The following is a 25070-nucleotide window of genomic DNA, read 5'->3' as shown; positions in this document are numbered from 1 at the left end:
TGCAAGAGTTATTAGAAATAGAAAAGAATCTAAAAGATACCAAGAAGAAGTGGTGAAACAAAATTGTTTAATAACCTCTTGAATGAAATAAAGGTAAAAACATGCACAGTAATATCTAATAATTAAGGACAAATTTGGAACAGCATAGTAATATCTAATAATTAAGGACAAATTTGGAATAGTAGGATAGTGAGAATCGTTAACTCTTCCATCTCAAGGTCTAGGATGCCCATCAACAACAAAAGAATTTAACTTTTGCCAATAAAAAAGACAAGGTTCAAATTATGCACTTTTTCTTTCTCGATTGTATTTCTTATGTATCTGAAAGTCTATGATGTTAAAAAAAAGCATTTGTAATGGGAAATCGCATATATTACAATTAATTACTTTTGTACCGCTTTTGTCTCTCAATTTTATGATCATGCATTTTGGTTCCTCATGTTTGACATTTTTTCTTTTAATTTTGAAGTTTCTTACTTTTAAGATAATAATTTTGATCTTCCACATATAAAAAATAAACAATTTTTTTTTTCTGAAACTTATTTGCAATCACATTTTCACCTAAAATCACTAAAAGAAACGAGTCGATATATATGTTGTGACTACATGCATAAAATAATAGAATAGTCAAAATTTACTATTAATGCAATTTAAAGATAAAATTACAACTAGAAACTACCTCCATTCAGACAAAATTATTCAAATTCCAAAATATAAAATAATTTATGATGCTCCTAAATTTCATCCAAAATATATTAACAGTGCAGAAAATAACTTTTTATTATGTTAATTGCTATGAAAATAATTTCATTCTATTGAAATCATCTCAAGTAAAATTTTAAACATAAAATTGATCATTTTACATTTACCTTGTCAAAATATCTTGTAGAAAGATACCAATCGAGTGGGAAAATTTCCCACCTTTCAGAATTATATCTAGAATTTGGAAAGTTAACTTAAGTGCCTCAAGTACTATATTTTGAGCTTTGATCTAAATTATGTCAGAATCACAATTTCAGTATGTCACAAAAAATGAGTTTTGCGGATAAAATGGTGTATTTTACACATGCGATGGACCAATCTCACTATTTTAAAAGCAAGGAATTTAAAAAGTTCAAAAATCTGAAACGAGGGGACTAACGAACAAAGTTCAAGTTTGCCAAAAGTGTCAATTTCACCTGTTGACTTTCAAATGTTTTTTCTTATTGGTCAGTCCTTTCATTCATCATATGTAATTAAATGTCACCTGTATAACATCACCCATGGGCACTTTTGCCATTTTCCAGAAATCCGTGAGTATATTTATGTATTTGAATTTCAGTGGATGAAATAACATAAAAAAAAAATACACAAAATTCAGTAGCTGCAATAAAACTTTGAAATAATTTGGTGACAGGAGTTTTTTTTTTTTTTTTTGGAAAAATGTGCCGGCATTGGGCAAGGAGGGATTATGCTCCAAGATGGTGGTGCGAATCTAGCACAATTGTAATTGCTTCTGTCAAAGATGATATAAGCAAGTTCACAAAATGACCAAATAGTGCATAATTTGAAATTTAATGGATAAATTGACAGGTAAACATATTCATTGGGCAAAACAAAATTCTGAAATAACTTGGTGACTACAAATACAACGGAATCGGTTCATTAGCCTTCACTTGTTCCAAATTCACATTAAAAGGTAGCTTGTTATTCTTTACCTAAGGGTAGCAAAATAACAACCCTGAAATAATCAATTTATGTTCGTTGGTACTTTAATTGATTCAATTATACAAGCAAGGTATGATTCTATGTGTTCTTTTTGTCTCTTTTGGCCATTCTACATTGCCTTTCTTTATTCTTTTCTCTACAGTATTCCGGCATTCTAGCCAAAATTTCTTTACTTGTTTAAATTTGTATATTCTCTTTTTTACTTTAGGTTATCCATGTAACTTGTTGGGAAAAGAGAATATGATGGAAAAGTTCTAATTGGATGAGAAAAAAGTGAGAATTTTTTAAAATAATTAGGCTTGCAAGAGTTTTTTTTTTTTTTTGACAAAGACTTGCAGGAGTTAAAGTGCAAATTGTACAGAATCTATAAGGTCAAGAAGAAATGGTGAAATATGAATTTTTACTGCTTGAAAAAAATAAAGCAAAATGAATGTGGAGTGATATCTAATAAAGGCAAATTTGGAGTAGTAGTGTAGTGAAAATTGTGAACTCTTCGGCCTCAGGAACTAGGGCTCTTTTTAGTTGAGGAATTAAAAATTAGATCAATAACAAGGTTCATATTATGCATTTTATTTCTAACTTGATTTTATTTCTTGGGTCTTTGAAAGTTTGTGATGTTAAAAGAAATAATGCATTTGAAAATGGAAAATCGTGCGAGTTACATTTAATTACTTTTGTTTAGTTCCCTATTCTTAAGATCAAGCAATTTGGTTCCTCATGTTTGACATTTTTTTATGGCATATTTTCCATCTCTCACTTTTAACATAAAATATTTGCCCCCTCACATACCCACAGTGCACCATTTGCGTTGAAACTAATTTTTTATCACAATTTTTCACTTGAAATGACTAAAAGAAATGAGTCAACAGATTGAGATTATATGTATAAAATTGGAAAATAGTCACAAATTTACTAGTTTTTAAATTTAAAGATAAAACTATGGCTAGAAATATTCCTTAGTTTGTGTGCTTCAGATTTAGATAAAAAAAATACTCCCTCCGTCCCACTTTGATAGTCCTGTATTCCTTTTTCATCTGTCCCAAATTGTAGTCCACTTTCCAATTGAAGAATGTAGTTGTATTTTAATTTTCTTAAAATACCCTTATTCAATGTAAGTAGTTGTTACTATAAACCTACCCCATTTAATGAGAGTTGATTCTTTTTTTACCATCAATTCAAGTTCTCATAAAGTTGTACCATATTTAATGTAAGGGTATTTTAGGAAAATAGCAATCTAAATTTACTTTTCCAACAAAGTTAACTACTTTTTCTTAAACTGTGTGAAAAAAGAAACAGGACTATCAAGGTGGGACGGAGGGAGTAATAGTACTCAAAAAATAAAAAATAATTTACAATGTTCCTAAATTTCAACCAAAATAATTTAACAATGAGGGAAAAATATTTTATTATGTTAATATTATACAAAATAATCTTTTGTATGCTGAAATCTCCTCAAGTCAAAATTTGGATATAAGACTGAGCATGTTACCTTTTTATAGTTAAAATATCTTGCAAAGAAAAAAACAATCAAGCGTGAAAATTTCCTAGCTTTTAGAATTACACTCAAGAATTTGGAAAATGAATTTAGGTACTTCAAGTACTACTTTTTGAGCTTTGATTCAAATTATGTCAAATATTTTACAATTGTTATCAAAAATGAGTTTTGGGACAAAATGGTGTATTTTGGACATGTGATGCGCCAAACCATTTTTTTAAGAGTAAGAGATACAGAAAGGTACAAAACAAAATGAAACGCTAGGGCCAAAATTGCATCATTTCAAAAGCAAGAGAATAAAATACAAAGTTCAGGTATGTGCTTGAGCTCCGCAAAGTGTTTCAAAATTTTACTTTGTCCATTGATTTTTTTTTTTTTGGTTGAAAATGTCAATTTCTTCCATTGACTTATAATTAATGTTCTTTGTATTGGTCATTCTCTTCATTTATGCTATCTAACTACATGTCACACGTATACCATCATCCAAGGACAAATTTGCCATTTTTTAGAAATCATGGAATATATTTAGAAGTTCAGCCGGTGAAATGACATAGAAAGAAAAAGTCACAAAGTCCAATTGGTAAAATAAAACTTCGAAATGATCGTGTGATATGGATTTTACAGAAGTAATTACTAATGAGATGCACACCATTACTCAGGAGTGTAATCCTTTCTTGCCCAAAGCCAGTCTGTTTGCTGGACTACGCTACAGCAATCAAGTTAGCGTTGGTCAAGGTAAGACAACTGCCTTGGCCAGAGGTAAATTTGCTGGTTTCATCCATTCAGATGCTGTGACTTTTGAGAATAAACAAGACTCATGATATCAGACTTTTTGCTCATCTAGAGGATATCCACATGCTCAAAGCTTTGTTTATGAATTGCTCATTTAGCTTGGCTGGCAATCAGTGTAATGGTTTAGGTAGAAGAATTAGCATATATGCTACTACTTTAGTGCAAGATGAGGAATATCTAAGTACTTAGTGTCGAATGACACAATTGTAAAGCTCCGCATGGGGCGTTGCTCAAGTTGTATAGCTTGCTTTGATTTCAATACAAGTTCTAACGTTTTCGTAAAAAAAAAAAAAAAGATGATATAGGCTAACTGACAAGTTGACCAAATTAATAGTGCATATTTTGAAACTTAATGGATGAATTGACACGAACAAGTTCATTGATTAAAACAAACTTTTGAAATAATTGGAGACTACAAATACAATTAATTTTGCTTTCTTAGCCTTCACTTCTTCTAGATTCATACGCAAAGGTAGCTTATTATTCTTTATTTGAAGGTAGCAAAATGATATCTTTGCAATAACCAATTTATGTTTGATGTTACTTTCTTTACTAGAGTACACAACATATGATTCTATGTGTTCCTTTTTGTCTGCTTGCCTAATTTGCATTGCCTTTATCTAATCTTTTTTTCCTGTGGTACTCCAAGCAAACTTCGTGTATTTGTTTAAATTTGTTTATTCTCTCTTTGCTTTATTTTCTTCATGTAAAAGGCCGGAAAAGAGAATTTGATGGGAGAAATTTTTATCAGATGAGAAAAAAGTGAGAATTGTTGTAAATAATTAGACTAGTAAGAGTTATTGTACAAATAGTGTAGAATGTATAAGGTATCAAGAAGTAGTGAAAGAAGACTTTTTTTAAGCCCTTGAATAAAATAAAGGTGAAGGAATATGGAGTGATATCTAACAAAGACAAATCTAAGCATAAGAACTGAGAATTGTGAAAAATAAAACTGAGAATCGTGAACTCTTACATCAAAAGACAAGGATCATATTATGCATTTGAAGTGGGAAAATCGTGCAAGTTAAATTTAATTAGTTTTACACTAGTCTAGTCCCCTCCTCACTAATTAGTTTGACTATTTTTTTTTGGGCCCCTCTTTTTTGTTTTGCATTCTCTCACTAATAACATAAGTTCGCTCCCTCACATATCATCATTTTAGAACTTATTTCCAACCACATTTTCAATTGAAATGACTAAAATAAATACGCCAACATATTGTGATTATATGCATAAAATAGTATAATAGTCACAAAACTTACTATTAGTGCAATTTAAAAACAAAATTATGGCTGAAACTAACTTAGCTTGCATGCAATCGATTTAGATAAAATACTCTAAAATCTAAACAATTTATAATGCTCCTAAATTTCATCCGAAGTATGTTAACAGAAGAAAATATTCTTTCAATGTTAATGAGAAAACAATCATTTGCATTCTGAAATCACCTCAAGTTAAAATTTAAACATAAAGCAGAGCATTTCACTTCACGTAGTTAAAATATTTTGCAAAAATTTTCTAATCAAACTCAAAATTTTTGACATTTAAAAATTACATACCAGAATTTTGAATGTGAAAGCAGGTACCTCAACTACTAGTTTTTGTGTTTTAATTCAAATTATGTCAAAATTACAGCTTTAGATATGTCACCAAAAATGAGTTTTGGGTAAAAATGCTGTATTTTAGACATGTAATGGACCAAACCCATATTTTATAAGTCTTAAGTGGGGACAAAATCTCAAATATAGGGACCAAAATACATCATTTCAATAGTGAGGGACTAAAGTACAAAGTTCAAGTTAGTTAAAAAAGTTTGGCAAACATTTCTAAAATATATATTTTGTGTACTGCACTGTTATTATAATGTTGGAATGACCAATTTATGTTTGATACTATTTTCTTTAACTAGAGTGCACCAGTAACATATGATTCCTAGCGTTCTTTTTGTCTCTTTAAGCTAATTTACGTTGCCTTTGTTTATACTTTTCTCTATCTTTTTTCCAACCAAGTTTCCTTTGTTTGTTTAATTTGTTTATTCTTTCTTTACTCGAGTTTCTTTGTATGACTTGCTGGAAAAAAATGATTGGAGACATTTTTATTGGACAAGAAAAAAAGTAAGAATTTTAACAAGTAATTAGTCTTGAAAGAGTTGTTGAACTGTTAGTACAGAATCTATAAGGTACCAAGAAGTGATGAAAGACAATTTTCAAACTGTTTGCACAAAAAAAAGGTGAATAAATCTAGAATGATCTAATAAAGACAAATTTTTAACTGTTTGAAATTTGAAATCTATTGTGTTACTCAGATGTAAGGTGTTTGAACCCTTCACCCCATTGGTTTAAGTTTAATACGGATGGCAGTTCTAGAGGGAATTCGAGAATTAGAGGTGGAGGAGGTGTGTTAAGGAATCAGGAAGGAATTTTGTTCTAGCTTTTTCTATTAGGTTGGGACACTTGTCAAGTTTACAAGTTGAATTTCACGCTTTGATTCACCGTCTACAAGTTTGTTTTCAAATGTGAATCTCAAAGATTGAAATTGAGCTGGATTCCAATGTTCTAGCGCAAATGATCTCCGATAAGTGTGGATTTCTATGGTACTTGATCAAAGTTTTGCTATTTTCTTAGAGAAGGGAATTCTGTAGCAGATTTGACGTCAAGTTGGTTATATGGGTCTTGTAGTGGCACACTGTTTACAAGGACTAAGGGTCCGTTTGATTCATGCATTGGATGAGATGAGATGACTCATTCTTAGATTATTAATCTTGAGTTGAGTCATTCTCGAATAAATAATTTAAGCTATCTAGTGTTTGGTTGGTTCTGGTTTGGATAGAATATGTTGATAAATAATTCTATCCTATGTTTGATTAGAGATAGGATTACAATTTTAATGACCAAAGCACTCTTTAATTTGTAGATTCTTTTTAATAAAATAATTTAATATTTTATAAAATATAAAATATTAATAAAATAAATTAATATTTTTTAATAAAATAATTTGATAAAAAATTTAATATTTATAACTTGTATTAAAATAGAGTAGTTTGAAACTTTAGAATTATAAAGTAAATAAAGGATTTTGATCTTTAAAATTTTGTATTCACCCAAACTTAGCCCATTCTAGCCCTTAAAAATACATTTTGACCAAGTTTTTGAACATAAATTTGAAATCTAATTAAATAATGAACTGAGTTTTGGCTAAATTAGGGTTAAATCGATTAAAATCTAACACATTTAAAAGCTTTAAATGAACCAAACTCAAGCTAATATAGAAGATTTTTTTTGGACTGAGTTTGAACTTATTGATATCCTCATTCACAAAAACCCAATTGATAAGGTTATATATTTGTATAGAATTTCGTTTAGAAAATAAGCTTAGTAAGGGTAATTTAGTCCAAGAGTAATACAGTCCTTCTATTATGATGTTAATATGGCATATTAGTCAAAAAAATTTAAATTAATTAATAGGAGTAAGTCAAACTTTTTAAAATAATGAATGGGGACAAATTAGTCAAAAAATTCTGATATAATTAGTAGGGGCTAATTAATCTATTTATTACTATATTATTATGTGAGAGTATGGTTATATAACAGTCAATATGAATTTGAATCATTCATAAGGGCAAAATAGTCCAAATATTGTTATATTGGTAGTAGGGGCAAATTACTCAAAAAACTTTAAAATTAATTTGTAGGGGCAAATTAATCCATTTATATTATATTATCATGTAGGAGTAGGGTTATATAATTGTAAGAATATAAATTTGTATTCTTTGCAAGGATAAATTAGTTTAAAATGTTATCATTCTATCTGTTAGTCATTTCGGGATGACTAATACCACCTCCTCCATGCGATTATTTTGTCCTATGAATAGGGGATTAATTCGGTTAGGTGGGATGTGTTATCCCATGTATAAAATACAACCAAATATGGTATGACACAGGATTGGTTCGTAGCCTATGAACCAAACAGATCCTAAGGGTGCGTTTGGTTCACAGCCTGGACGAGATTGGATGACTCATTGAATTATTAATCCCGGATTTATTCATTCTCGGATTAATAATCCAAGTCATTTACGATCTGTTTGGTTAATGGGATGACACAGGATTAGATCAATCATTTTGTATCGTCCCATGTTTGATTGCATTTTTCACTTGGGATGACGTATCCCAATTAACTGAATTAATTTCCTATTCATGAGATAAAATAATCCCATGACGGAGGTGGTATTAGTCATCCAGGGTGACTAAGAGATAATATGATGAAAATTTAGACTAATTTATTCTTACAAATAATATAAATTTTTGCTCTCATAATTATATAACCTTGCCCTCACATAATAATATAACATAAATGGACTAATTTACCTGTACTAATTAATTTAAAGTTTTTTTGACTGATTAGCTCCTACTATCAACATAACAATATTTGGATTAAATTGACCTTGCAAATGATTCAAATACAGACTAAATATTATATAACCATACTGTTATATAATAATATGATATCAAAATGACTAATTTTCCCTTACTAATTATATTAAAATTTTTTGCTATTTTGCCCCTATTCATTATTTAAATTTTATGACAGATTTACCCCTATTAATTAATTTAAATTTTTTGACAAATTTGCCCCTAAGTACATCATAATGAAAAGAATATTTTGCCTTGGACTAAATTGCCCTTAATAACTTTATTTTCTCAACCAAATTCTATATAAATAAATAACATTATCAATTGGATTTTGCGATGAGGGTTTCAAATTTCAATGAGTACAAGTTCGGCTGAAAGAAAAATCTTCTCTATTGGGTTGAGCTTGGCTCATTTAAAACTCTTAAATGGGTAGAATTTTATTCAATTTAATTCAATTTAACCCTAACCAAACCAAACTCGGCCTATTATTTAATTGAATTTCAAATTTAGATTCAAAAACTAGGTTAAAACCTATTTTTAAGGGCCCGAATGGGCTAAATATGAGTGAATGAAAATTTTTATATATCAAAACCATTAATTTATTTTATAATTCTAAAGTTTCAAATTACTTTATTTTAATAAAATTTATAAATTATTAAATTACTTTATTAAAATGATCCTACAAATTAGGGGATATTTTGATCATTAAAATAGTAATCATATTTCATCCCATCTCCAACTAAACACAGAATATGATTATTTTTCAATATATTCTATTCATGTTATATTAAGGTTATATAATTATGAGAGTATAAATTTTATATTATTTGTAAAGATAAATTAGTTTAAAATTTCATCATCCTATCTCTTAGTCGTATCCTTAGTCATATCCTTGGATGATATTGCCTTAAATAAGGAATGCTTGAATCCAGAAATTAGAGTTTGTTGAACTTTTGAATGACAATAGAAGTACTAAACCTAAAATTTGATTCATGTGTGGAATCATGTAATGGAAATAATTTCTCTTTTAGTCTTTTCCTTTCTCTTTGCGAACCAATGAAAATGGTAAAGATATGGTTAAATGAATATAGTACCCTTTGGAATTCTCTCCGTTTCTTTCTTTGGAAGTTTAGACATCAGAGTCAGAAGATGGGTTTAAGGTCTAAAAGCTTGAGATTGCTTTATAATGCTATTAATGTTGGGACATGTCTTTGTTTGAGTGTATTACTGCGTTTGAAGTATCAGTTGTGACCTCAAAATTTGATCAATTTCTTCACAGGAGACATCCGGTCATGAAAATATACTAGCTCTTGTTAGATTCATGAGTAAAAGGTTATGTTCTATATTGGTCTGAGAGATGGAGAAAGAGTAGTTAATATGTAAGTAGGGGGTCAAAACCTATTGGCTTAAACTTTTTGGTCAGAGTTGGGTTCCTGACTTACATATTGAGCTCTTTGGTGAACTCTTTCAAGATGTTTCTCCCTATCAAATTGGTATCAAAGTTTCAAGTTGCGAGATTATACTATTTATGGGCAAGTGGATTTTTCTTAGAGTTGGATCGGTGAAATTTTTTTTCTTGGTGGTGGATTGAAGTGTCAAGAAGTTTGGTTCGTGTTGGACCAAGTGTGCCGTAGGTTTGGCAGGGGGTCCGATTGGTGTTAAACCAAGAAGCTAAGGATTGGCAGGAATCCAGAATGCAGTTTAGATGTTGAAGAAGCGTGAGTCCATGATTGAGAAAAGAGGTGACCTTAGTTGATAAGGTAGGTTTGCGTTGAGTATTAAAGTGGGTTCAAAGAAGAACTTGTAAATCTGGGTTTAATGTGGGGGTTATTCATGAAAGGGGAGATTTGCTAGGTTCATGAGAAAAGGGTTACGTCCCACATTGATTCGAGAGATGGAGAAAGAATGGTTAATATGTAAGTAAAGGTCCAAGACCTAATGGCTTAAGTTTTTGAGTCATGAATTGGATTCCTGACTTACATATTTGGGCTCTTTGGTAAACTCTCTCGAAGTGTTTCCCCTGTCAACTCTTACGGAGCAAGTGGTCCTGCAGGTTGGTGAAATTTCGAATGCACTAAGGATGGTGAATAAAGAAGCGATTACTCAAATTGATCCTCTGATCATCACTCAAGCTTCATTGCAGAGTAACTTATTTATCTTTTGCATCTAGTATTTGTGTATCTGGTTGGTTCTGTTTAGTTGTATTCTTTCTTTGGTAAATTCCAATTCTACTACTCTGCGACCTCTATACAGCAGATGATGCGTATCACCTCTAATGTAGTATACCTAGTGATTTAGACTATATTCATTCTTTATTGATTCCATTAAATTAGTTAGTTTCACTGAAGATTGGTGTTGCTTGAACTTGCTCACTGATGGTTATGCACCTTAGTTGACTGCTGCTGATGCTTTTTTCTTGTTCCCCTCCCTGTTTTAAGTATATTTATCTATGCAATGTTTTATTTGGGATTTTTTGGCTAAGTAATACACTGTTTTCTGTATGTTTCTTTTTTTTTTTTTGCACTGTATTTATAGCTTTGTGTAGGTTCGTCATTTGGAGAATGCTATGTATTTCCTTATGACGACGCACTAGTGGTGGCGTCTTTGAGTATATGGGTGCAGAGTATTCTGGGCTGGCAGTTTTAGCAGTCTATTTATACAAATTAGGCAAGGCTTCCAGCAAGAGACTTGTTGTCTTAAGTGGGCATCTGATTGTAATATATGATGGTTTAGAGTTGGGACAGGCCTTGTAATCATGTGATGGCATCTTCTAAACGCAGTGAGATTTTGTTTTCTATTCAAAAACCAGCCGCTAAAATAAAATTTGGGTGTAAAGAAGTGAGTATGTTGTACAGGTTTGTTTTTTATGATTATGTTAGAAGAGATTGTTTTTGATGTAGTTGCTGATTCCATAGTGCTATTGTTATTCCAATCCAATGTCATGTGGTAACTTAAATCTTTGACATTGGGCTATTAGCAATTTGTTGCCAATAGTTACCTTCCCAGTTCCTCTGGGCTTTATCAGGAATTATTTAACTGATAGTTCTGGGCTATCTAGCATTTACCACCTAGAACCAAAGCTATCACTCTTGAAGTTACAGCTGTTATTCACTTGGTCTATTTAATTTTTATGTATAACAGGTGCAGTGCCAGTTGAATCTTCATCCACCGATGTTGTTGCGGTCATCAGCAAGTCATCTGAGTTTCCAGATGATGCATTGTTTCTGGAGATCTCAAGAATCTTAATGCCTGGTGGATCAGTGCTGGTGCACCTGACTTCTCAGTCTATTCCCTTGCGAGAGGTTTTGTGATGCTCTTGAAGAGATTTTGGGCAAAAAGTCTTCTTGGAAGATTGGTTCATACTTTTCTCTAAAGAAACAAACAAAAAGTTTACCTGCAGTCCAGATTGATGATGATACGGACTTGATAGATGAGGATACTGTTGAATTTCAACAAATGTTGGCAGCCTCAATTCTTGAATTTGGAAGCCAACATTGTTGACTTCTCTTTGGCACAATTTAATCCCACATCGGTTGGGTTATTGGAAGAAACTTAGCTTGAGAGCTATAAATAGCTCTCAAGCTTCCCAATTGAGATGTACCAAAAGAAAAAGAAAACAAAAGAATTACACCAAAAAGGATTTTGTAATTCTTTTGTAAGTCTTTCTTCTCCCAAAATTTATAAAAGCAGGCTGCTTGAGTGGTGCTCGGAGAATAGGCAAAATTGGCCGAACTCCGTTATCAATTTTTCGGGTGCGTTCTTTCCATATCTCTTTTATTTGTTCCGCATTTATTTAGTAGTTTCTTTTCTGTAGTAATATAGTATTCAATATATTTGTCTATATTTGCCGGGTTTATTTATAGTGTATTATACGATTCTCTTGGGTGTATTTTCTTATTCGTGTGTACGTATTATTTATGTATACACGGGTATAGTTGTGATAATACACCATGCACGTAAGTTCTGTCTAGGAGACTGGGTTTTAAGTGGGACCGTTTGTGACCCCTCCAGCCTTTCCTGGGAATTTACTTGGAATGGTAATTCTGTCTAAGGAGATTGTTTCGACGATCTTTCCTGGAAATTACTGAATCGGTTTAATCACTAGTTGTATTTTTGAGTGGGAAATTACCGGTTTCCCCAACAAGTGGTATCAGAGCCGAAGGTTCGTCCTTTGGCTTGTTTGTAATTTGTTATATTGAATACTATCATTTGAGTCTGTAATGGCATCTGACAATTTCCACGTCAAGAATTATATCTGGGGCATCGGCTTCCTCGTCCACATGGTCGAGAATTCCAATGTCAAATTTGAAGGTGGCGGTGGAGACATTTGACGGTACTGGCCATTTCGGCATGTGGCAAGGCGAAGTCATGGACTCCCTTTTCCAACAGGGTCTTGACATTGCCATTGAAGAAAAGAAACCAGATGACATAGAAGAGAAGGAGTGGAGTACCATAAATCGGTTGGCATGCGGAACTATTCGATCGTGTTTGTCCAAAGAGCAAAAATATGCTTTCAAGAACGAGACTTCTGCATGGAAATTGTGGAGGGCATTGGAGGGGAAATTTCTGAAGAAGAGTGGTCAGAATAAACTCCTAATGAAGAAAAGATTGTTCCGATTCGATTACCAATCAGGTACTACTATGAATGAACATATCACTATGTTTAATCAGTTAGTAGCAGACCTGTTAAACTTAGATATAAATTTTGAAGATGAAGATTTGGCTTTGATGTTATTGTCATCCCTTCCTGATGAATTTGAACATTTGGAAACTACGTTACTTCATGGGAAGGAAAATGTGTCTTTAGATGTTGTATGTTCTGCTTTATATAGTCGTGAATTGAGAAAGCAGGATAAAATGAAAAAGGAAGTAGCTGCAGCAGATGAAGCGTTAGTGGTAAGAGGTCGTCAACAAAGCCAATCAAAGGGGAGAAGAGGAAGATCCAAATCGAAAAGTAGAGTTGCCAAAGATGAGTGTGCTTTCTGTCATGAGAAAGGGCACTGGAAGAAAGACTGTCCAAAATTTAAAAAGAAAGGGAAAGCTCCGCAAGACGTAAATATTGCAGAATACAAAAGTGATGCGGAATCAGATTTCTCTTTGGCTGTATCACCTTTAACATCCCATCCAGATGAGTGGATTTTGGATTCAACTTGTACATACCATATGTCTCCCATGCGGGAGTGGTTCTTTGAATTTGAAGAACTTGATGGTGGAGTTGTGTACATGGGAAATGACAATCCATGTAAAACATGTGGGATAGGTTCAATCAAGCTGCGTAATCATGATGGATCCACCAGAATCCTGAAGGATGTTCGGTACGTGTCGAATTTGAAGAGGAATCTCATCTCCTTGGGACTCTTGGAGTCAAAAGGCCTGGAAGTGAAGATGCGAGATGGAATTCTTAAAGTAACTTCGGGAGTACTTGTGATGTTGAAAGGTATGAGGAAGAATAATCTGTATTACTACCAAGGTAGTACAGTTGTTGGGACAGCAGCAGCAGCAACATCTTCCAGTAGCAAGAAGGATGCAGAGGCAACAAAGTTGTGGCACATGCGATTGGGACATGCTGGTGAAAAATCCTTGCAAAATCTTGCCAAACAAGGATTATTGAAAGGTACGAAAGTTTGCAAATTAGAATTTTGTGAGCATTGTGTTCTGGAAAACAAATAAGAGTGAAATTTGGCACTGGTATCCATAATACCAAGGGTATCTTGGATTATGTGCACTCAGATGTGTGGGGACCTGCCAAGACTCCATTCCTTGGTGGCAGGTATTATTTTGTCACTTTTATTGATGATTTTTCCAGAAGAGTTTGGGTGTTTACTTTAAAGAGCAAGGATGAGGTGCTAGGGATTTTCCTTAAATGGAAAGCTCAGGTTGAAAACCAGACGGGAAGAAAGATCAAGATCCTCCGAACAGACAACTGTGAAGAATACAAGAGTGATCCCTTCCAGAAGATGTGCCAAGAATGTGGCATAGTTCGGCACTTCACAGTTAGAAAAATACCGCAGCAGAATGGGGTGTCAGAGCGTATGAACAAAACACTAGTGGAGAAAGTATGTTGCATGCTGTCTAATGCTGAGTTAGACAGAAAGTTTTGGGCTGAGGCTGTGACATACGCTCAACATCTCGTTAATTGCTTTCCATCATCTGCAATCGGTGACAAGACTCCATTAGAGGTATGGTCTGGAAAACCTGCAACAGATTATGATTCTTTGCGTATTTTTGATTCTACTGCATATTATCATGTAAATGAATCAAAATTGGATCCACGTGCAAAGATGGCTCTCTTTATGGGCCTTAGTGCTGGAGTTAAGGGATACCGTTTGTGGTGTCTAGAAGCAAAGAAGACCATTATCAGCAGGGATGTTACCTTTGACGAATCTGTCATGTTGAATAAGGTAACACAAGATGGGACCAGTGGTACTCCGCAGCAGGTGGAGTGTACGCCGAAACAGGTGGAGTTTGAGCAGATAATGGTGAATCCAACAAACAGCACCTTCAGTGACTCTCCCATGACAGAAGAAGAGTCAGATGAGGAAGAGGTTTCAACCCAAGAACCTCAACAGCAGCAAGAGTCAATTGCCGTCAATAGGGCAAGACGAGAAATTCATAAATCTGTTCGTTTTGTTGACATGGTGGCTTATGCACTTCCGGTTATTGACGATGTTCCATCCACATTTTCTGAAGCAGTTCGAAGTACAGAAAATGATAGATGGAAAGATGCTATGGAAGAAGAGATGCAATCTCTTCAGAAGAACAAGACGTGGAAGTTGACACAACTACCGAAGGGCAAGAAGGTAATTGGATGCAAATGGCTATTTGCAAAGAAAGAAGGATTTCCTGACAAGATTGATGTTCGCTACAAGGTAAGATTGGTGGCTAAAGGCTACGCTCAGAAGGAGGGAGTTGATTATAATGAGATATTTTCTCCAGTTGTTAAACATTCCTCTATTAGAATTTTGTTGGCCTTGGTAGCACAGTTGAATTTGGAGCTAGCTCAACTTGATGTGAAGACCGCGTTCCTTCACGGTGACTTGAAGGAGGAAATCTATATGGCTCAGCCAGATGGATTCAAGGTTGCTGGTAAAGAAAATTGGGTTTGTAAGCTGAGCAAATCGTTGTACGGATTGAAACAATCACCGAGACAATGGTACAAACGATTTGACCAGTTCATGATGAGCCAGAAGTACACAAGAAGCAAATACGATCACTGTGTGTATTTGCGCAAGTTACGAGATGAGTCCTACGTCTACTTACTCTTGTATGTTGATGATATGCTGATAGCATCAAAGAGCCAAGTTGAAATTGACAAATTGAAGGCTCAGTTGAATAAAGAGTTCGAGATGAAGGATTTGGGAGAAGCCAAGAAGATTCTCGGCATGGAGATAAGCAGGGATAGAACGAGAGGCAAGCTTTGTCTGACACAGAAGCAGTATTTGAAGAAAGTACTACAACGTTTTGGCATGAATGAAAATTCAAAACTTGTAAGTACTCCACTTGCTCCTCATTTGAAAGTTAGCAGCTTATTATCTCCAAAGACGGATGAAGAGCGAGCATACATGGCAAAAGTCCCGTATGCTAATGCAGTTGGTAGCTTGATGTATGCAATGGTATGTACGAGACCCGACATTTCACAAGCAGTTAGTGTGGTAAGCAGGTTTATGCATGATCGGGGTAAGGGTCATTGGCAAGCTGTGAAATGGATTCTACGGTATATTTAAAATACCGTAGATGTTGGATTAGTATTTGAGCAGGATAAATCACTTGGTCAATGTGTAGTTGGATATTGTGATTCTGACTATGCAGGTGATTTGGATAAGCGACGTTCTACAACTGGCTACTTGTTCACATTTGCCAAGGCGCCAGTTAGTTGGAAGTCTACTTTGCAGTCAACGGTGGCTTTGTCAACAACGGAGGCTGAGTACATGGCGATTACAGAAGCTGTGAAGGAGGCAATTTGGCTTCAAGGATTGCTTGAAGACTTGGGAGTTAGTCAAAAACACATTGACGTGTTTTGTGACAGTCAGAGTGCTATTCACTTAGCAAAGAACCAAGTCTTTCACGCAAGAACGAAGCACATTGATGTTCGCTATCACTTTGTGCGGGAAATTCTCGAAGAAGAGGAGATTTTTCTCCAGAAGATTCGGACTACGGAGAATCCTGCAGATATGCTGACCAAGGTGGTTACAAGGTCCAAGTTTGAACATTGTTTAGACTTGGTCAACATCCTGCACATTTGAATTGGCGCCTGAGGGCCCAAAATTTGGAAGTACCGCAAGGACCGTTTGTTTTTTTTTTTTTGGGTGGGACTAAAAATTATGCCAAGGTGGAGATTGTTTTCAACAAATGTTGGCAGCCTCAATTCTTGAATTTGGAAGCCAACATTGTTGACTTCTCTTTGGCACAATTTAATCCCACATCGGTTGGGTTATTGGAAGAAGCTTAGCTTGAGAGCTATAAATAGCTCTCAAGCTTTCCAATTGAATTGTACCAAGAACAACAAAGAATTACACCATAAGGATTTTGTAATTCTTTGTATTCTTTCTTCTCTCCTAAATTATAAAAGCAGGTCGCTTGAGTGGTGCTCGGAGATAGGCAAAATTGGCCGAACTCCGTTATCAATTTTCGGGTGCGTTCTTTCCATATCTCTTTTATTTGTTCCGCATTTATTTAGTAGTTTCTTTTCTGTAGTAGTATAGTATTCAATATATTTGTCTATCGGGTTTATTTGTAGTGTTTTATACGATTCATTTGGGTGTATTTTTCTTATTCGTGTGTACGTATTATTTATGTATACACGGGTATAGTTGTGATAATACACCGTGCACGTAAGTTCTGTCTAGGAGACTGGGTTTTAAGTGGGACCGCTTGTGACCCCTCCAGCCTTTCCTGGGAATTTACTTGGAATGGTAATTCTGCCTAAGGAGATTGTTTCGACGATCTTTCCTGGGAATTACTGAATCGGTTTAATCACTAGTTGTATTTTGAGTGGGAAATTACCCGGTTTCCCCAACAGATACCCTGCTAAGTGATGAGGATTTGAAGAAACCACAGCTGCCTGTGGGTAAGACAGCTTTATTCTAGCTGCGGCATTTCTGACGTAGCTTCTGAAATGTTTTATCCTCGTTTCTGATATTACACTGAGCTGCCAAAAATTTCATGCTGTAGGTGATTGTGAAGTTGGAAAAACTAGGAATGCCTGCAAAAATTGCACTTGTGGGCAGGCTGAAGCGGAGGAGAAAGTGAAGTTGGAACTTACTATGGACCAGCTGAACAATCCTCAGTCTGCCTGTGGCAATGTATGTACATATTATTCAATTTGAGCAATTTCAACTGACTTCACTTGACCTTTCTTGAGAAGATCATTGTCAAAGTGAAGGGTCTGCATCTTAAGCCTGGTGGTCTGCTTAACTTAACTTCTGTGTTATTGCAATTTAACATGATTGTTAGAACGGAAGAGCATTCCGTTTGCATAGAAGAGTAGTTGTTTAGGCTTATCTTCTTGATGCTTCTTCAAATACTTGGAGACTCTGTTAGTAGGTGAAGACTGTTTTTCTTTGTTAATAATGGAATTCGTGGATTTTGGACTGTATTAAAATTATGTGAAAAGATATATACATCTTTCTCCTACATAAAGTTTTTTCTCCTCATGTTCCTCATTTTCTCCTCAAATTAGATGATCCAAAAGCGTTTCCCAGCTTAGTGTTAACTATTCTACCTTTTAAGTCCTCCTAAATATTCATTGCAATCCTGCAAGTAAAAGGCAATGGTCAGGAAGACGTAGCTAGCAGCTTAAATTGGGAGGAACTGTTTATGGAATTAATTTTGACAAATACTATAAGTTAGTGAATAATATGGTTAGTTTGAGTTATGTTCATGCCTTACAAAATTTTGTTCAGGGAGAGATGACTTGTTAGATACTTGCAAAGAGGAAAGCTGAAAATTTGAGTGAATACTGAATTGTTTCCGAGGATGTTGCAACAGAATTCTCTCTGACTAGAAGATTTTCTTTGCCACTCCTACTCTGAAATAACACTTTCCATTAGGTCTTCTTATTATATTTTCTTGGGTGTATTCATTACATTTGGTGGACTTCTATCTAATTGGTAGCAGTTCATATGGTTCTTCTCATTGTGTATTGGAACTTCAGATCATGCTAAGATATTCAATGAGTTTTGTTGTATTGCTTAACATTTAGAATTGTTTCTTGTGCTTTTATTTGTTTCAATGGTAGTTCAAATCATTTCTAGGAACACCTTAGTAGAACTTCAATTTATATGTGTCAGCCATGCAGTTAAGTTGCAGGTGTAGTTCTTTTTGCTTCTTTAATAGATTTTTTGCCTTTTGACTATAATATAATCGTATACTTAGAAAAGTATGTGTGTGAATTCTCCAACTTTTCTTAAGATGTTCACTGTTTTTTCTCATAGTTATTTATTTGCTGAACAGTTTATTACACTAAATTTTGAAGGGCAAATCCCACTTTACTCCTCTGTGGTTTAGTATTTTTTTACATAACCCCCTTATGGTTTCAAAAATTATATATAATCCCCTCATGATTTGGATTAAAGTGTCAAAGTGACGGGAATAATCATTCGTAACGAAGTCACCTAAAATGTCAAAAATACCCTTATGTAAAGTTGAAAATTATTTATTAACCAAGAGGGGTTATGTATATATTTTGAAAATTATAAGGGGATTATATAGTAAAGTATTAAACTATAAGGGAATTATATGGTAAAGTATTAAACCATAAGGGGGTTAGTGTGTGATGTATTTTAGGGGTAATTTCGACATTTTTAGAAGTTCCGTTACGAATGACTATTTCCATTACTTTGGCATTTTAATCCAAACCATGAGAGGGTTATGTATAGCTTTTGAAACCATATGGGAGTTATGTAGAAAAATGCTAAATTATAGGGGGGTAAAATGTAATTTGCCCAATTTTAAAATTGAAAAAGAATCCATAGCTTTTGAAATCATAAGAATTGAGAAGCACCGCCGTTCCTCAAATCTTCAAAAATCTCGGACAATTACTTATTCTTCTCTCCTTTGCTTTTCAAATATTCCTTCTGCTAATGCTTTGTGCGTTCATGGTTCACCAACATGATCTCCTACACTTTATGTACATGAAATCTTTTTTGAGTAAAGTTTCAAATTTTACATTCTTTTCATGATAGTTTCTTTGGTGTGTCAAAAACCAGTACTTTGGTGCTATGGAGTTTTTGCAGAAGAGGTCCAAAGCGTGGTAAGTTGGTCCTGGAGGTTTTTTTGGGGGGGGGGGGGGGGTAACGCCCCATGCATTGGGGGTACGCCTGAGGATGCCTCTATCTCTCTCTGCTCCCCAGGGGCGTTTTTCATGTTCCTCACACTAGGGCGTGCACCTCTGAGAACACTTTCAGTACAGTACTGGAATTATCTTTTACAAGAGCATTAGCTTTTCTTAAGATGTTAAGATGTTTTTGGCTGGCAGAAAATCAATGTAATTTCCCAATGCGTGAGAAAAAGAAGTGGATACTTACTGGGGTGTTTTTTGGCGGGTTACTTTATCTCAGAACTTTCTTGCAGCTGACATTTAAATGTCAAGAAATAGAGGTTGGACATCATGTTGTTACGGCGCATCTTTCCAATGCTTAGATGGTGATCGCTCTGCGGTTACCTTTTGTTGAGGCTAATTTTTGTATATGTTGTTGAAACGATAGAGAGAGATTAAGCCTTGGGGTGGCTTGTTTGGGCAATTTATTCATAGTTCTGGTGATGCGACATTTTGCTAGAAAACCCAAAGAATACTTCTACCAGAGTACCTTTTAAGTTTTTTTTAATAATATTCTTTGGCTTCATTTAATTCTGCAATTCTTTCGAATTCTTTGGCATTGACATCTTTGTAATCTGCTTGGGCTTGAAGAAATTGGAAAAAATTATTTCTTCTGAGTTTGCTAACATAAATTAACATTCTATTAGTTAAAATTCACTAATGTGGTGCATAGATATTAGAGGTTTTAGATTGAAATGCCATTGAATGTGAGTATGTTCTACTTGTATGTTATTTTTGAATTATTAGATGTAACTGATGCTATTAGGGGTGCAAATGAACGAATCAAGTGGAGCTAAGGCTGTGGATTACTCAAACTTAAGCTAAAATATTTGAGCTCTCAAATTCAAATGTGAATAGATCTGGTTCAATTGAATTCAACCAAACTTAAGTAATATAGATTAATGTTTTATATAATTTTAGGCAAGGGTTATAATCAGCACTTCACACATAAAAAAATATCCTACATATATAAAGTGTGATGAACTTTTGAGTACAATTTTTTCCAACCCCCTTCTTGCTTTTAGAGCAAAATCCTTGATGAGCTCTTGAGCCTAGCATATAGAGTTTGAGTTTGAACTTGTTGACATATTCGAGCTTTACAAATTTGGCTCATATGTAGTCAATGCGAGTTAGAGTTTGAATTTTAATTGCACAACTTGGTGAGTAGCTTTATTGAACTCGATTCTCTTTTAATTGCAATTTTGTTGAGTTATAATTCGCATATGTACTAATCAGATCAATGGGCTTAATTATAATCATCTATGAAGAGGAATAAAAATAGTGTGACATGAGAAATATATATTTCCTCATTTTCCTATCAGAGATAATTATACTCAGTTAAGTAATGTTTGTGATCCATAATTGTTTTTTTTTTTTTTTTCCTTTCAGATGACGTGTGGCTACAAGCATTATATTGTTGCTTGAAAAAATAATCTTAGGTTTTGTTGGCTAAAATCAGTTATGCAAGTGATAAATTACTTGAAACTATCATTAAACAGAACAAGTAATATTTTGTGAAATCACCCAAATCAAATAACATGACTTAATCCTTATTGTTTCTTTTTTTTTTTTTTTTTTTTGCTTTGAGATGACATGCGGCTACAAGCATTAGCCTGTTGTTTCAAAACATAAACTCAGGTTGTTGGCTAAAATCTTATCAAAGTGATAAGATACTTGAAACTATCATTAGTCGGAATATTCAGTGTAGACAAGTATGAATGAAAAATCTGCAATAGTCTCTTACTCTTCCAAAATCTCCAATTTTCGCCTAAGGTAAATGATGCTGCCATTATTCCAATTTTATTTCACAGCAATTTTTGTAAAGATGGCAAAAATACTCCTTTCAATTTCAAGTCTAAGTTACAAATCAACTAGAGAAGGATAACTTTGACATTAAAAAAAAAAAAACTTTGACATAACAATATAAAATCTGGAAGTTGAACCTCCAGCAATGGGGGCAGCAACACTCCTCTTTGGTGCATTGTTGAAATTCGAAATTTAGCTAGTAAAAACGGCAATTGAGGAATTTGAAAGTGGGAATTAGTTGGAAGTGGGGAAGTTGTCTCTCTTTGGGAAAATTTGTATTGTTAATTCCACAATATAAGTATAGAGATTTGTTTCAAATTAACTTCAATTCTAAGCATGTAAATGCTATATCTATATTCATCTATATATAAAATGAAAAACGAAGAAACAAAAGGAAAAGAACAACAATCCTTCAAAGAATAATCAGAAAGTTCTATACCTTATACATATAGTGGAAGTTAATAATTGCATTTTCATGCTTGAAATAACATTTCATTTGAACTTTTTAATCAATTATCTTTACCTTTCACTCTTATTGTATTTTATTAAATATTGAGTGGTTCGGATAGGAAAGGAAGATGGGGAGTGCAATTACCAATTATTGGGGTATTAAAAAGAGATCTGTTGCATAAATTACGGAAATAATAGATTAACAAAAGACAACACCAAAAAACTAGTGTGATCTGCAAGTTGACTAATTACTTTATTTGAACACCCAAGTAATTCATAAATATATAAGTGAAAATCAGTTACAAAAACACAGAAAGTGTCATTCTTCATCATCAGTCAATTCCCTTTCGAGAGCACAAAATGGGCAGAGATAAAATCTGCAAGATTCGCATTCGAAAGCCGGTTTCCAATCCAACCTCCTGTTGTCGCAGCTCCCTCAAAAGGGTTTGTATTTTGCTTCGGGAACATGAGTGAGAGGATGAGAATGATTATTCACATTCAGGGAGCGTCCATATTTCCTACGTCTGAACCTCCCAATTTGGGGAACGCACAATGGATGCAATGAGTAGTCGCATTCACGACAGTGATACATCCAATGATTTGGGTTGATTTCTGTTTCGCAGAGCACACAGTAGAATTCCTCAGGATGCTCGAAATACGGAGGATATATCAGGAGAAGCGGGTGCTTGTCCCATCTCTGTGTGGTTGTAGGAGGTAGCACAGCACAGTCATAGCACACATAGACTGAACTTTGAAATCCTCACAAGCAAACCCAAAACCACCTCCACATGGATAGCCGCATGACGTGCAACGTATGGGATCTGAACTTTGAAATTGAGTCAAGAGGTGCTTCTTGTGACCATCGTGCTTGACACTACTCGTCATCATGCTAGCACTCGCACACTTGATACAAATACTTAGTTCACAAGGTTCACAATTATAGAAGCTAGCATTGGTCTCTAAGCGACATGCTTCGCATTTAAAAACACCAACTGCACTCGATTTACACGTCAAGGAAAATGGGTGCTGGGGATGCTTTGGAATGTGCAATTCAGGGGGAAGCTTAGAACAAGTTAAATGGACAAAGTAACCACACTCGACACAAGCATAGTATTGAAGATCATCAGATGAGCAAATAGGTTCAATGCACCGGTCACATACTAGCAATAATGCTTTTGCTTCTTCCTGATCATCATCACTAGTAGTACACCTTATCTCATCTAAGTTCTGTACTTACTCTGAAAGAACAAGCGGATGCTTCCTGTGCGATATCAGAAATATCTTTTCTGGAATATTCGATTTGCTTGAGTCATTACTGCTACTCATCTCATCTTCCTGGAGAAGAAAACGGGCGATCAATTCCTGAGCCGCGTTACTAGATGGTAGTTTCGCCACATTTTGATCTTGTTCTCCTCTAACAACCCATAAGGCAAGAAATTCAGAGGATAGAATGCCAAAAAATATTTCATAATGATTATGGTAAAAGGGCAAAAAACTAAATTTTTTGAGGGGAAAAAGGCGCTAAAGAATCAACCATTGCGTTAACAATAGCAAGCAAGACAAAGAAAAGCTCTTACGAGATAGGATATTCATTATCTTCACTTAGCTGCTCTTCATCCTTTTGAGAGATCACAACGCATGTAATGTGGACGAAGTATCTGCAAGGACCGCAATAATAGACCCAATCACGCAGACGTACCTTTTTCCAACAAACAGAGCATTGTTGTGGAAATTTACGGTAGTCAGACGGAAGAGAATAAGCCAGATGGAGTGGGTGATTATGATCCTTGTGCTTCACAGTTGTTGGTCGCAAGGCGCATTTTTTGTGGATCCAAAATGGACAAATAGTGCACAGATATGATGAATCTTCATCAACCTTACCGCAAGCATCACACAAGAAAGAAGCTTTTTTTTGTAGTTGTACAAGAGGGTGGTCATGACAATCGAGCTCAATTTCCCGCGGCTCCAAAATAGCACACGACACATCCAGATCAAATTCGCAGGAGGAACAGTGGTAGGTGAAAAACTTCCAATCATCTTGGCCACACGCATTACAGAAACAACAACGAGAAGAATAAGGTGGCTTCCCATGGAGGACTAAGTCATGCTGGGAATGCATCGGAAGCCTAATTTGTCGCGGAAGTTCCGCACATCTTTTGTGGAGAAAGAAATCACAGCGGAAGCAGCAGTATGCTGCAGGATCCAAGATTTGCTCCTGACACCCATAACAGACTACTGACTTTCGATCAGTACTACCGTCATCGTTTTCCTACCGCAACTCACTCAGGATGAGAGGGTGTTCCTCATGACTGAAATGCTCAAGTTGTTTTTCTTCCATTTCTCTGATAACTGTTAGGATCTTCGCCCATCTCTCTCCAGCTGTGATGATCTTGTGCGTTTGCTTGGCATCTTCTCAAATGAGAGGACAGAAAGTTCAACCGATGAATTCACATTGAATGACGGCCAACTCCGTATCCTTGTCAGTGATTCACATGGGGTACTGGCCTACTAGGTGGGCCATAAAAATTTCCTTCTAATCTTCAATTAAATAATAATAATAAAAAGACTGCAATAAGGTACTAGGTTGGCATTACCAAAATTTCAGAAAAATAAAGTGCCATTATTTTTCTTACCGAAATATTAGACTGCAGGCCTCTAATAAAAAGGAAAAAAAAAAAGGGCAACCATATGAATCTTATCCAAAACAAAATGAAAAAAATGTTGTATATTTTCATTTCAACCACAAAAAAGCAACGTAAATCAAAGCTATTTCCCAGCTACAATTTGCAACCTTTTGTCTGTCATGGACATATATAGCAGGATACCAGAACTAATTGCACTTGGCAGCATTTCTTTTTCGTTAAGAATGAAGAGTCGGATTAAGGAATCATCTCAACTTAAAATTCACATTGAAGCTTTATTTTTTAAAAGAATTATATTGCAACAAATTTGCTGCTTGAATAAAATTTGACAAGCTTACTTTTTGTAACGGTTTAGCTCCATTCCATTCCATTGACTATTCTGATCTTTTCTGTATTGCCTAGCGGATGGATTTGATGCCAGAGCAAATTCAAGGCCTACTGAGTCCTGCAAC

At 34.6% G+C, this 25070-nt stretch overlaps 1 protein-coding gene and 1 pseudogene across 1 annotated transcript; one reads left to right on the top strand and one right to left on the bottom strand.

Moving 5' to 3' along the window:
* The first annotated feature begins 10297 nt into the window (after window positions 1-10297).
* On the top strand, window positions 10298-17890 carry LOC113780111 (annotated as a pseudogene).
* A 4755-nt stretch (window positions 17891-22645) lies between these two features.
* On the bottom strand, window positions 22646-24238 carry LOC113780110. The gene is made up of 4 exons (XM_027325927.1): window positions 24233-24238; window positions 23554-24191; window positions 23225-23390; window positions 22646-23161 (listed from the first exon to the last, which is right to left on the bottom strand). The coding sequence occupies exons 1-4, from the start codon at window positions 24236-24238 to the stop codon at window positions 22646-22648; spliced, it is 1326 nt and encodes a 441-aa protein (XP_027181728.1).
* Between the last annotated feature and the right edge of the window lie 832 nt (window positions 24239-25070).

The sequence above is a fragment of the Coffea eugenioides genome, chromosome 8, assembly GCF_003713205.1.
Source record: "Coffea eugenioides isolate CCC68of chromosome 8, Ceug_1.0, whole genome shotgun sequence".
Classification (NCBI taxonomy): domain Eukaryota; kingdom Viridiplantae; phylum Streptophyta; class Magnoliopsida; order Gentianales; family Rubiaceae; genus Coffea; species Coffea eugenioides.
Note: the sequence above shows the minus strand (reverse complement) of the source record. Positions and strands in the feature narration are given on the sequence as shown.